The sequence below is a fragment of the Aethalodelphis obliquidens genome, unplaced genomic scaffold, assembly GCF_003676395.1.
Source record: "Aethalodelphis obliquidens isolate GAN/ISIS:26980383/991018 unplaced genomic scaffold, ASM367639v1 scaffold18, whole genome shotgun sequence".
NCBI lineage: Eukaryota > Metazoa > Chordata > Mammalia > Artiodactyla > Delphinidae > Aethalodelphis > Aethalodelphis obliquidens.
This window is the reverse complement of record NW_020837962.1, coordinates 16,493,912-16,507,597: the sequence shown is the minus strand read 5'-3', so window position 1 is coordinate 16,507,597 and position 13,686 is coordinate 16,493,912. Positions and strand designations below refer to the sequence as shown.

At 44.2% G+C, this 13,686-nt stretch overlaps 1 protein-coding gene across 4 annotated transcripts in view; it reads left to right on the top strand.

The window, feature by feature from the left end:
* Positions 1-13,686, top strand: part of RALGAPA2 (Ral GTPase activating protein catalytic subunit alpha 2) — a 282,446-nt gene that overhangs the window by 151,782 nt on the left and 116,978 nt on the right. For all 4 annotated transcript variants that reach the window (XR_003435157.1, XM_027118095.1, XM_027118094.1 and 1 more), the window contains 3 exons: positions 3,367-3,495; positions 4,593-4,651; positions 9,866-9,974. Coding sequence is in view for 3 of the 4 variants with exons in the window: in XM_027118095.1 (XP_026973896.1) it covers positions 3,367-3,495; positions 4,593-4,651; positions 9,866-9,974 (297 nt within the window). In the remaining variant the exon portion in view is untranslated. The remainder of the gene's footprint in view (positions 1-3,366; positions 3,496-4,592; positions 4,652-9,865; positions 9,975-13,686) is intronic.

The window sequence follows — 13,686 nt, the reverse complement described above, 5'->3', positions numbered from 1 at the left end:
ACCGTTGTGGCCTCTCCTGTTGTGGAGCACAGGCTCCGGACGCGCAGGCTCAGCGGCCATGGCTCACGGGTGCAGCCGCTCTGCGGCATGTGGGATCTTCCCGGACCGGGGCACGAACCCGCGTCCCCTGCATCGGCAGGCGGACTCTCAACCACTGCGCCGCCAGGGAAGCCCAAGAGAGAATTTTAAGTGTACATCATCAATAAGGTTTTTTTTCTATTATTAAGTCTTAGTTATAAGTCTAATAGAAAATAGTTTCTTAAAATGTTAGAACACTAAAATTTTTAACCGGAAAATTAATATATATCGTTGTATTCATATGCCATAAAACTCGGCAGAATTCTTGTACTAAGAAATGAGAAGCAAGTGGACTAAGTGAGCACTAAGGGCTACGAAAAGAATTGATTTGTAGTCTCCTCCTTTACCTCCACTATTAGGGCGATGTACTAACGCCTTTGAGAGGACACTCTCACCCATTTCAATTTAAAGGCCTCTCACAGTTGTGCTCTGTATAGCTGTTACCTGTTCAGAGCCAGTTTTCCCTTCTTTAAATGGTGTAAATAAAACTAGCTTTACTGTTTGCCAGGCACTTCTATTGAAATCAGTGTGAGTATCTAGCTACCTAAATTCTGTTTGACTCGTCGTTACTTTCTTATTCTACTTATTTCTTCACTGCAGGGCAAATTCAAACTCCAACCCTGGGTTTTGAATTAAATTGTTTTTTGAATGCTTTGTATAGCTGGTATTTCATGCGCTTTTTCTTCTAGGGGTAAATTAAAAAGCAAAGGGGAGGGAAGAGAGACAGGAGCAAAAGGGATGGATGAGTGAAAAGAAGGAAGAAAGAAGGAAAATGTTGAATTTGTTCATCTGTTTTTCTTTTTTGTAAAGACTATGACAACTTTTCATACTTATTTCTGAAAAACTTTTTGTAGGATAATCATTCTCAAGGAACCTTCTAATTTACTTTTAACCATTCAAATCAACATTGAAAAACCTTTGGGAAAAAAATTGAAAAACTGGAAAAAAAATTGAAAAAACAGGATATAGGAAGGAAAATACTTTATTGAAATTTTCCTTACTTGCTCTGAGAGTTTCCTGTGAAAATGCGGGCGCCCTTTCTAGTGATAATATCATGCACGGTGGTCATTCTCTGTGAAAATGTATCTTTCGGCTAGATGAGCTATTAAAGTGGCCTTCCAAAACATTTGTTTAAAGAGAAAGAGAGAGAGAGAAAATATGAGAATGTGAGGGTAAGATTTATGTTACATAAAGGAACAATAACTCTGAATTACGTTGAATCACTGAGTTTAAACTTGAGGTTTAAAATTGTAGGAGAACTAGTGAGAGGTGTTCGGATAGGGACACACCTGCTCAGTCAGAATTTTCTGTTAATTACAAGCCTGGAGGACTCCTGCTACGTAGATCTGCCTGCTGAGGCCATGAGGGAAAGAGAAACGCGTGCACAAGTACCCAGGAGGTGGGGGAAGGTCGTGCTCAGCAAACATTGTTATCACAGCTCCAAACTAGAGACGATCCGAAAGTCCACCAGCGGCAGAGTGGATGCATCCTGATGTACACACAGCATGGGATATTACATGTAATTCTCTTCCCATTCTCCATCCTGCAGCCCTGCCCAGCCAGGCCCAGGGTCCTTCCCAGCATTGTGGGTACTAGTCATCCATCCTGGGGCAACAGACGCACAGGCCTCACTCTTCTGTGTGTAAACTGGGGCTCACCACAGGCCCAGTACCCAGGCAAAAAAATTATCTAGATTTACTCCGTTCTTTGAATAAAGCTGCGTAACAGCTCTTTATTTTATGTAGGAGCTATTGTTTTGTATCCAGTGGTTACAGAGTCACACACGACTCAGGGGAAAAAATCAGCCTCAGCGAGGTTCAAACCAAGACTATATGGTGGGTCAAGGGAACCATTAGTGAAGGCCGAAAGAACAAGTCTGTGGGAGAAACACTGACTGCGGACGTACTATATGCCAGGACCTGGCCTGCGTAAATGTGACAGGGCACCCATCCTCCGGGAATCGGACAGGTAAACTAAGCGTTAATATTTGCACATAAGTTTCTAGCAGCCACAATAGAAGCACCTCCAGAACCCAGAGGGGTGCCAGTGTGGGACCAGTTAATTCTGCGTGATGAGAGCTGGAAGGGAAGGCATCTGTTAGAAAAGTCTTCATGGAAGAAGCAAAGCTGATGCGGAGACCTGCAGGGTGGGCCCTGTCCGTCCGTGAATGAGAACCACAGCCACCACCTTGTCCCCAGGTGGTGTTCACTGGGCATCCTCGGGGGAGAGAAGTGACGAAGACTGTCTGCCCCCTGTCTTCGTGGGGAATGCAAACATCAAATGAATACGTAACGCGTCGTCAGGAAGTGATGAATACCAAGGGAAAACCCAAAGCAGGGATGCTGGAGGACACAGAGGTGCAATGACACAATGTCTTGAATTTGCTTTAAAACTGAAAGTGGAAAACTTTTAAACATTTTAAATATTGAAATGAAAAAAACAAAAAGGAGATAAATGAGGCAAGAGTGGTAACATCTTGAGTCTAGGCATTGGGTGCATGGATATAACATTCTGTCTACTTTTACATTTAGACATTTTCTTAACAGGAAAATAGAGGAAGGTACAGGTAGCAGGTAAGGGGGCAGTGATGGAGGCTGGGTGGTGTCACACAGAACCATAGCACCCTGTGGCGAGGGGGCGCTTGTCAGGGGAGATGGCTTCTGGACCCCGAGTGCAGATGGCAAACAGGTAGTCGGATCTGCCGATCTGGACTCAGGAAGGAAGCCAGGGCTACCGAGAGGTGCTGAGGGGTCGGCGACACGTAGGAGGCATTTAAACCCTCGGGTCTGGACATCCCGGACGAGTTGAGTGTAGATCTCGGAGGGAAGAGGGCCGAGAATTGCACTCAGCACCCTGGAGTCTATATCCTGAGGAGGAGAGGGGTCCCAGCAAGGAGACTGTCAGGTCCCCTCGGGAACCAAGAAAGGTGTCCAAGCGATGGAAGGGCTCCCAGGTGCACGGGAGCTGTCAGCTGCATCCCCTGCTGTGCGGGGTCAGGTGAGCCCAGGCCTGGATGGGAACTGGTGGGTCTTGTGTTGTGGGGGTCATGTAACGAGAAGCTGTGTGCTCACTGACCAACTTTGAAAAACCTGAACATTTTGGTGTTAGTAGTTTCAAATCTTTGTATTTAAAAAATGAAGTAAAACAGGAAACAGGAAACTTCACCCCTGATGCCGTTGCCCCAACAGGGCTGCCTCAAAATCATGAAAAAGTAAAACACATTGTTGCTTATCTAACGTTTATAACCAGAAGGAAAATGTGTGTCTCACTTCCCTTTGCCGTGTGCAGGCCCCTCGTTTGGAAGCCCTCACCATTCTCGGGTCTCTGGTCTGCTTTCCCAACACCTACCGCGAGATCCCTCTGTGGCAGCCGGTGCCCGAAGTTACTGAAGTCACCAGGGGCACGGAAGATGTCAAGGTACGTGATGCAATGACCGAATCTCAGGTTAGCATCTTCTATAAATTTATTTATTTAGTTAGTTATTTTTTATTTTTGACTGTGTTGGGTCTTCGCTGCTGTGCACGGGCGTCCTATAGTTGAGGTGAGCGGGGGCTACTCTTCGTTGTGGTACGCGGGCTTCTCATAGCAGTGGCTTCTCTTGTTGCAGAGCACGGGCTCTAGGCGTGCAGGCTTCAGTAGCTGCTCTGCGGCATGTGGGATCTTCCCGGGCCAGGGATCGAACCCATGCCCTCCTGCATTGGCAGGCAGATTCTTAACCACTGCGCCACCAGGGAAGCCCTGGTTAGCATCTTCTAACTCGAGCTGTGTGGTTCTCTCTTCCATTATTATGCATTGAGCTGCTTATCCCTGAAAGTTCGGCTATATTGTTTAGATGTATCAGTTGTTTTTTTAGAAGGCTGGTTTTGGGGGGATTAAATGAACTAGATGGAGAGCGATGGTTAGGTTCCTCGGGTGTTTTTTATTAGATCTGTTTATCATGCCTACGGATCATGATTATGTAATGAATCATCCTTTGTAATAATTTTATTAGTGTAACTATGCTGCATTAGTGCATCCAATGAATTTATAAGAAGTAATTGAAATAAGCAAAACATTCAATCCCATTGTTGGCCTGATTAAATACTACTACTATTTGAGGTTCTAAATTAATCCTTGGAGAATAAAATTAAACAGTCTCTCCTCAGCTGACTTTGGGGCAAAGAAAAATGCTTTTCAAATCAATCAATTAATTTATCTATCTATAGTACACAAGTACAATGTGTAATTCAGTGTACGATGTATAATCCAGTTGAAGTAAAAGAAAACCGAGATTTTTCCTATGACGAAGAGTCATTTGCTCTGCTTGGTTTTTATCGTATACACAGGAAAGCTCTTCCCTAGGCAGGCTCCAAGCCCTGCGAGCCCCCGGCTGAGACCACCATGCTGCTCCCCTGAGCCCCTTGTGTCCTTCCCCCAGTCCTTCAGTGGCCCCTCACTGCCTAGAATGAGGACAGAACATGTGGGAAATCGACTACTAAACAAGGTTTTTATTTTACGTCATTTTGTGTTTTTAGCACTACCTCATAAGTATTTTACTGAAGAATGCCACAGAGGAACCAAATGAGAGTGCAAGGTAAATGCTAAATAAAAGGTAAACTAGTTTAGAATTTTAAGATACACATTCATGTGTAATCAGTTAATGTTAAAAAATACTTATTCTTTCACATTACTCTTACACTAAAAAGTACAGTAAGAATTATGTGCGGAAAATGCTTTATTAATTTTTTCAAAGGTGCCATTATTAAGTGAAAAGCACAAGGTGTAGATGATTGTGTGTAGCACATGCTACCTGTTGTGTAAGAAAAAGCAAGATTGTGAATACCTAGGTGTATCCCTGATATTTTTAACAAGGAAGAAAATGGAAGGATAAACCGAAATGTATAAAAATGATGTACTTACAGCATAGTGATTCTCAATCGGCAGTGCTTTTGTATCCCAGGAAACATTCAGCAATGTCTGGAAACATTTTGGTTGCTTCCACCAGGCATCTGAGGTTGCTGGCAGTCTGTGGCCAAGACAGGAGGTTTTCTGGGGCACGTACAGAGTGAAAAGTTCCTATCTGTTCTCCCCAGGTGAGGCCCGGAGCTGGGAGCACTGGTGGCGGGCACAGCAGTTTCTGATCCTCAACCTCCAAGCTTGTAAGGTCACCAGAACCCCAGCTCCGCCTCTTGCTCGTGTCCTGCTCCCTCCGGGCCGGTTCCAAGCGAGCAGCGGGCACTTGCACTGTCTTGTTAGCTCTCCGATCATTTTCAAGGGTTTTTTCTTTTGTATTTTGTCTGACTTCTTCACTTACCTTCAGTGGACGGTTTAGTCACAATTTTCTAGTCTGCCGTTACCAGAAGCTGTAAATTCATGATCCATTTGATAATATTAAATAACCTTGCATTTGGGGATAAACACAACTTGGTTTACACAGCACTGGATCTGATTTGACTAACATTTTGTTCAGGAAAGTTGCATTTATATTCATGGCCTTTAATTTTCTCTCCCCATCCTGTCCTTGTCAGGTTTGATTACAAGGTTATATAGTCTCACAAAATGAGCAAAGTGCTGTTTCGTTCTGTTCAGTCAGCAAGAGTTTTTGTAAAATTGGACTTGATAGTCTTGTGTATTTATTTCATAGACCTTGATAGTAAAACTATCAAGGTATTTTCTTTATAAGAAGGTTCACCACGGACTCATTTTCTTCAATGATTTTAAGGAAAAGGTTTTTTTCGACAGTTTAGATAAACTAAAATTTTCTAAAAACTTGTCCATTCCAAGTTTTGAAACATTGTGGCATCCACGGTGTTTCCATTATCCCTTTGCTATCTTTTATCTCTTTCACTTCTATAGCTATAAGCACTTTTTAATCTCTGACACTTTTTGTGTGTTCTCTGATTTTTCTCACTAGTCTTACCAAATATCTGTCAATTTTATTGGTCTTTTCAAAGAAGGGACTTTTGTCTTTGTTCAACCTCTCTATTCTATATTTTAATTTCCTACTCTCTGCTCTTTTTTTAATGTTCATTCTACTTCCTTTACATTCTATAATTCTTTTTCTCACTTTTGAAGTTGTATACTTAGTATATTAATTCTCAGCCTTTCTTTTATGCAAATATGAACAGTTAAGTCCATATGTTTATTTCTAGGTGCTACTTTGTCTGAGTTCTTTAAGTTTTGATATGTAATATTTTTGCACTACAAAGCTTTTCCAATTTCCATTATGATTCCTTCATTGAGTCATGATTTATTGAGCAATATATTTCTTAATTTCCAAAAATATCATTCTTTCTATTTATCTTTATGCTGCTGATGTCTTAGTTAATTGCATTGTGGATCAAAAATGTTGTTGGTCTTTGGAATTGTTGAGATTTGCTTTATGGTCCAATATGTAGTCAGTTTTTGCAAATGTCCCATATATGCTTGAAAGAATGTATATACTATTCTTCAGTTGTTGGGTGTAGTGTTCTAGATGTGTCCATTAGATTAATTTTTTAAATCATGTGTTTCAAATATTACACATTCTTTCTATTTTTTTCATCATCTAGATCATTTACTGAGAAAGATATGTTAAAAATCTCCCAATTTTATGGTGCATTTATATATTTCTCTTCGTATTTCTGTCAATTTTTGTTTTATATATTTTGAAGCTATGTTATTAGCTGCACAGAAGTGTAAAATTATCCTATCTCTATAGTTAATCAAATCTTTTATATTTATGTAGTGACCTCTTTATCTTTAAGGGTGATTTTTTTTATCTTAAAGACCAGTTGTCTGATATTGATTCAGCTATATTTTTAAATAATATTTTCTTTTAAATTAACCTTTCTATATTCTTCTCTTTTAAATGTCTTTGCAAAAGCTGTACATACTTGATTTTATGTGTTTATCCTGTCTGATCTTTAGCTTTTAACTGAAGCTTTAGTTCGTTTGCATTTACTGTAGTTACTGATATATTTGGATGTAAATCTTTCATCTTATTTTATACTTTGCTATTTGTCTTTTTCAATATTTCTTTCATTTTCTCCTGTTTTTTTACCTTCATTTTTTTTCACTCACCTTTTCTTCCTTCCTTCCTTCCTGTTTTTGGGAGTGATTGTGTTTTTTTCACATTCCATTTATTACCTCTATTTTTTTAGAAGTCATAGACTTTCAGTTCTTTTAGAGGCTGCCTTAGAAATTTTAATATGCCTACTTATCTTGCTAGTTCTTAGTCTGTCTTTATCCTCCTCCTGAACAATGCCAGTTCCTTAGAATGTAATATTCTGATTTTGCTCCTCTGTCACTGTAGCTGTTCCTCTCCTGTCTGCCTTCTCTACCTACCTCTGGGGGTTAGAGTGACTCAGGGTTTAGGGCTGGCTGTCTTTCCCTCTGCATGACGTTCCTAGGTGCTCTTATTCATTTCACCAGACTTTTTTTAACACCATCTGCTTGCTGATGATACTGAGTTTATTTTCCTGGCCCCTTCTGTCAACCCCTTAAATATTCAGGCTTTTATATTAAACTGCCTACTTGATATCTCAACTTGGGTGTCTTAACACATGTAAACTTAACACAACTATAACTGAAGCCTTGAGTCTGCTGTCTGCCCCAGAGCCTAACTGTCCTCAGACATCATCTCAGTACTTGTCACCATCATCTGCCCAGACTGTCAAGTCAGAAACTTGGGAAAATCCTTGATTTCTCCTTTACCTGCACCTGCTACATTCAGACCTTCAACAAGTCTTGGCAGTATCTTTCTTCCCTCTTTTCCTTTAGTGTAGAAAGCCAAATTCCTGTGGAGTTAAAAGTGGAATAGAAATATGTATAATATAGTCAGTCTTTCTTAGTTGTGTGTAAAAGGAGTTAGGCAATGAAATTAAGGTCATATGAGTGTAGGTAAGCAAGCAGACTGAAATATGATCAAGATTCAAATAAATGGAGGAGAACTGAGAGAGAATATAGTTATAATTGTGAGTGATAGTAATTCAGAAAAATTAAGAAAAAACAAGAAGTTTTTGTTATATAAATTGGAGTGGTATGAGGTGGCATAGTAGCAAACAGTATTAAGAGAGTGTATTGGAATACAGACTGAGAGTAAGGTAATACTGCCATTAGCTTAAAAAAGAGTCTTGATAGATAAAACTCATTCACAATCACGAAGGACATACTGGGGATATAGAGAACATGAGGAGTCACTGGGAGTGTAAGAATAGGAAGATGCTAAATGAGGATGTTAAATGATGAATTTCAAAGAGAGAAAATAGCAGGAAGAGCTGTTATAAGCGAGTGTGACTTAAAACTCAAGGCAGGTGAGAGTAGCTTAGGTTATAAAACCATTTTACAGGTCACAGTATTCTCCATAGTGCAAGGCTAATAGTTACAGAGAAATGCAGGTGTTCCTAGAAACGAGAGCTCTTAACAAATTACACTTAACAAATAGGTTAATGGGTCATAAAAAAAAAAAAGAATATACACACCTATATATACACACATGCACTCAAAGGAAGAGCAGCTCTTAAAATGGTAACAGCATGATTTGGGGCATAATTCCAAGTGGTATAGTTTTCATGGGTCAAACAATCAGTCTGAGTTCGGCTGAGGGAAGATAAAGAGGCTTTGGGAAAGAATATAGAGTTCTTGGGAATGACTATAGACTAAGATGCAAAGGGCAGTTTCTAGGAATTGGGCAAGAGAAGAGAGACATGTAGACAATTCTAGACAGGAAGGTGTGGAGGCTAATGCCGGCGCCGGAGAAACAAGAAAGGCCCGGCACACACCTTGTAACCGAGGCAAAAGCACAGCTGTTACCGAGGGAGTTTTGGTAGAAGGTGACATGGTCGCCAAAGGGGTTTTAATTAACTGGTTCGGAAGCACCTAGTCCATTCTGATCGAAAGAGGTGAGAATCCAGTGAAGTATGGTGGTTTTAAAACCTCAAAATAGCTTGATTTTAATTGCTGAATTATACTGATGGCCTTTAAGGGACGTTCAGTGTGGAGGGATGGGCAGTGTGTCCGGTTTGACTGGCCCTGGATGTGACCTCCTGCTACAGAGAACAGCATATTACATATTACAGCAAGCATCTCGTTCCAAGTAGTGGTTTGAAGCCCCTTTTTGTTCAGAAAGTGAGCAGGCTGGGGGGCAGGCATTTAAATTTCATATACGTGCATTCAGGAAACGTTCAGAAGAATGTGACTTTTTGATCATTGCAAAAGATATTGAGTGTATCAATTCCAAAGAGAATTACCATCCAATCTTGATTTATAATTGAGAAAGGTAATTTTTAAAGGAGTATACAACTTAAAGAGTATTTTGTCTTAACACATTGTTTAAAAGAAGTAACAGTGAAACTTATTTTGAAAGTTGTACTCAGGTATTCTTTACGATAAAATACAGGATTTGTCCTCTGTTTTTGGTAAGTGTTGTGTATTTTATTGTAAGGAAAACAATTACAAACTCAATTTCCAACAATCTTCTAAGATTCATGGTTTTGATTCTTCCTCAAAAATATCCTGAAGCAAGAAATTGTAATAAAAAAATTAGTTTCAGCAAAAGTAAGTGATACATGTGCTGTGACAATTAACAGAAAATATACCATTTATTTCATTAAATATTTAATTACTAACCATTATGAATATTTCTATTTGTCCTGCAAACTGGTCTGTTGAGGGTACCTTATCTTTTTTCTCAAGAAGACATTTTGTTAATATGTCTGTAACTTTTGTACTTTGTAAACAAGGCTTAAAATATTTTGTCATTTGAAAATACCAAGAAAATTCATCTCTTCGTGAGAGTTTTCCTCCTTGTCTCCTTCTTTTTCAAAAGGTGCATTGCCATTTGCTCCCTTGGGGTCTGGATCTGTGAAGAGCTTGCACAGGGCACGAACCATCCTCAGCTGAGAGAGGCCGTCAACGTGATAGGCGTCACTTTGAAGGTATTGCCAGTTCGTCATGTGTATTTGACATTAAGCTGTTTCCCAGGTATTCAACCCGTTTTAGTTTGAATTAGCCCCATTTCTATTTCCCCCTACATTACAGAGAAGTTTTGATTCAGAAATCTTTTCTCTCAGAGCCACGTTGGACGTTCTGTGAGGGGTCCTGGCAAAGCCATCCATGGTTGCTTACCCACTGGCGGCTGCGGCCTGGCTGTCCATAGCCTGAGCTTCGTGGACCGGCCCAGTGGGTTCCTCTGGTGGCTGGGCAGCTCCTGGGGCAAGCAGGATGCCTGTCACCTGTGGGTTGGAGTGACAAGAAAGTGGGGTTTCATGCCCTGGCCTCCTCGGCAGGACCAGGAGAGACCAGGCAGCTCCTGGGCAACAGCCTGAGTGCTTCACGTCAGTGGGGCCTTGGGCACTTTGAGGATGTCTCTCTTCTTTGGCTTTGTTAGTAAGAAGAGCTGCCATGTGCTGCGTGCTCACCTCATGCTGGGCCAGATTTTTCTTAGTATTTCTGTAAATTTTCAAAAAGTTCTTTAATTTTTCTGTAATTATGAGGAGAAACATTAAGGCAGCAGAAGAGAATGTACCTGCCGTGTCGAGCCCTTGCCCTGTCAGGGGCGTCCCAGCGCAGTGCACGGACTGAGCCATGGAATCCCGCCACCCGTGTGGACACTGCTGCTTCCCCCATTTTAGAAATAAAAGAGAAGGCGACTAAGGGGAAGGCCAGGGAACCTGCTCCAGCTTGAATTGCTGAGAAATCAGAGGGCCAGGATCAGTCAGATTGGCCTCCCTTTAAACGTTGTAAATAACAGAGGAGAACTCCTGGACAGAAGTCCTGGGCCCTGGGGCAGCTCCGTCACCTTTCAGTGCCTGTGTCGCCGTGCTGGTTGGAAGGGGGAGCACATCAATATAAGAGAACCGAGGGCCAGAGAGGAAAGAGCAGCCTCAAGGAACACGGGGGACGATGAGTGGCCACTCTGGGAAGAGGGCCTTAGGGGGCTTGGGGCTCTACCAGGGGGAGGAGAGCTCAGGGGAGGGGAGGGGGAAGAGGGGGAGGGGAGGGGGAGGAGGGGGGGGGGTGGGGGTGGGGGGGAGGAGGAGGCTCGGCCCTACCTGCCCGGTTGGCAGCAGGGAGCACGAGTTCTGCCTGTGGGCTTTGCATGGCTCCGTCTCCGGGCTCTGCTCTGCTGGAACCGTGCCCTCCAGGAGCGCTTGGCGAGGTTGACATAGGTGTCCCCTCAGGCACGGGAAGGGCATGGGCAGCAAAGCTAGGGAAGCGCCCGCCAGGGGGTGTCGATAAAAAGCAGCCTCTGGCCGTGACAGCGACGGGAACAAAGGGCTGTGCAGCCTCTGGAGAAGTCCACTCGGCTACTCGTTTGTTGCGGGTGGGAGCTCGTGTGGGCAGCGGGGTGGGACTCTGCTAAGCCAGAGCCAGACTTACAGACTCCGGCGTCCTCATGGGCGAGTGGCAGCATCGGCGCTCGGGCCCTGCGTTCCTGCCCTCAGCCCCACTGTCCTTCTCTTGCCCATCTTAGGAGCCATAGTCGACTCTCCCTTCCTCACCACCATGGTCCTGGTCACCGGGTCCTGAACGGCCTTCGATCACTCCCGCCTGCTGCCCGGGGCCACCCCTCCCACAGCTGGCTCCCTCGGCCTCCTCCCCAGCCCACCCCCACCCCGACCCCCATGGCCCGAGCCTGGACCTGCAGATCTGCCCTCCGTGCTGCTGCCAGAGAGAGACGTCCGTGAGCGGGCCCCTGTCTGCTGCACCAAGCTGCCAGTTCCTTCAGAGCAGGGACTGTGTCACCCTGTACCTGTGTCCTCTGTGCTGCTCATTCAGTGCCGGGTACATTGTTGGTACCCCGTGGGCATGTGCTGGTGAGCAAGTGGGTGATACGTTTCATCCCCACATCCCGCAGCCCTCCACACGTCAGGAACACCACCGCCCTCGCAGACCTCCACAGCGGCTCTTCTTGACCCTTCTTGCCTTGGAGCCTGCACCCTGGGCCCTGGGCCCACTGCCTGGAAGGAAACTGGCCCCTGCCCGACCCCACGTTCTTCCCGGCTCAGCGCAGCTCTCCCCCTCCGTTCCCCCACCCCCCCCTCCGGCCCCAGTGGCTTCTCTCTGTCATCTGCCCCCACCTCTCACGCCTCATCCCTCTCTGCCCTCTCGTCTGCCATGTCCCTCATTTCACCATTGTCACCTTGTCTGTCTCCGGCCATAATGCAAGAGCCATGCCAACCTTATGTTTCTACCATGTGACCCGACCAGCAGGACGCAGCAGAAATGCCCCCAGTGCCCACTCTTACTCTTCCTCTCCCTCCACATGCCGACGTCCCCTCAGACCTCCTTGGGGCTGTGCTCAGCATTAGGAATACGACAGAGAATAAGATGCAAGAAGATAAACACACAAAACAACAAGCAAACAAACACAGGATCAGCTCTGATAGCCCTTAATGCCGTCTAGAAATTACAGCAGGGGAGGAGGATGGAACGGAAGAGCTGGAGGGGGTGGGCTCCACGCCTTTGGACAATCTTGGTGGCCTCATGGGGGAGATGACATCTTGAGTCGTGATCTGAAAAATGTGGCAGCACCTGCCGAGTGCAGACCTGGGGAATGAGTGTCCCAGGCAGAGCAAGGAGCAGGTGCAAAGGCCCTGGGGCAGAAATAAGTCAGAGTGTTTGAGGAGTGGACAGAGGCCATGAGGGTCAGGGGGCGGGAGATCTGGGTGGCTGGAGGAGGCTGTGCAGAGCCCCTTGGGGCAGATGCTCTCACCCCAGGTTTCCTTGTGCCTGTCAGGAGGGGAGCAGTCAGCAACTGTTCTGTAGAAGTAAAACTGACCACCTTTCCCTTCTCATACTGTGATTTGTCACTGAGGTGCTAAATGTTGACTTCTGTTGTTTTTGTGGCCCTCTGGTCAGTTGGCATCTGCTTCCTGCAACCTGGAGCTCCTGGGGTGGAAATAGCTGAGACGCAAGTCCAGAGGTCTCCCTAGACAGGGACACAGATTTGGTGACAAAGCGTTCTGCCCTAGATGGTGGGGTGTGGATGGCAGTGTGGTCCAGGGTCTGGCCAGGGAGGGAGCACTGGGAGTCCTCATCCCTCCCCCACACCCACAGCCCACAGTCCCTGCGAGAACTGCCCCATTGCTGTGCCATCTCCCAAGAAACAGGGGCACCTAGAGGACCCTGAGCACACGCCAGACGCAGAAAACAGACTCAATAATAACCGAATATCCCATAACTTTGAATTATGTTCTCCTAGCTTCACATTTTTCACATTTCTTAGAATGTCATATGTGCAGGTTAAGTTTAATTTCATTGGATAGAAAGGCTTTTGATCAATCCTTGTTTCCCCAAGTGTAAAATGAAGATAGCGACTGCCTTATGGAGCTGTTAATGAAGAGTTATCAAGGCGAAAATGAGCACAATTCTCGTTAGAGGTTCAGTACACAGGGGGTACTCAATAATGTACTACATTTCAGTTTCCTCCAGTCGGCAAAACTATCATTTGTGTGATCTGAATAAGGCATTTGAATTTATGCTTTTAATTTCCAAATGATTAAATGACAACTACTTGTTTATATAGAATGTTATGTAAATTAGTACAGCTAGTCTAGCAGAAGGCAGTTACAGGACAGTGACCACATACAAACTGTCTGGTGATAAGATACATTTTTCATATATTTAATGCACAACAGGGACATG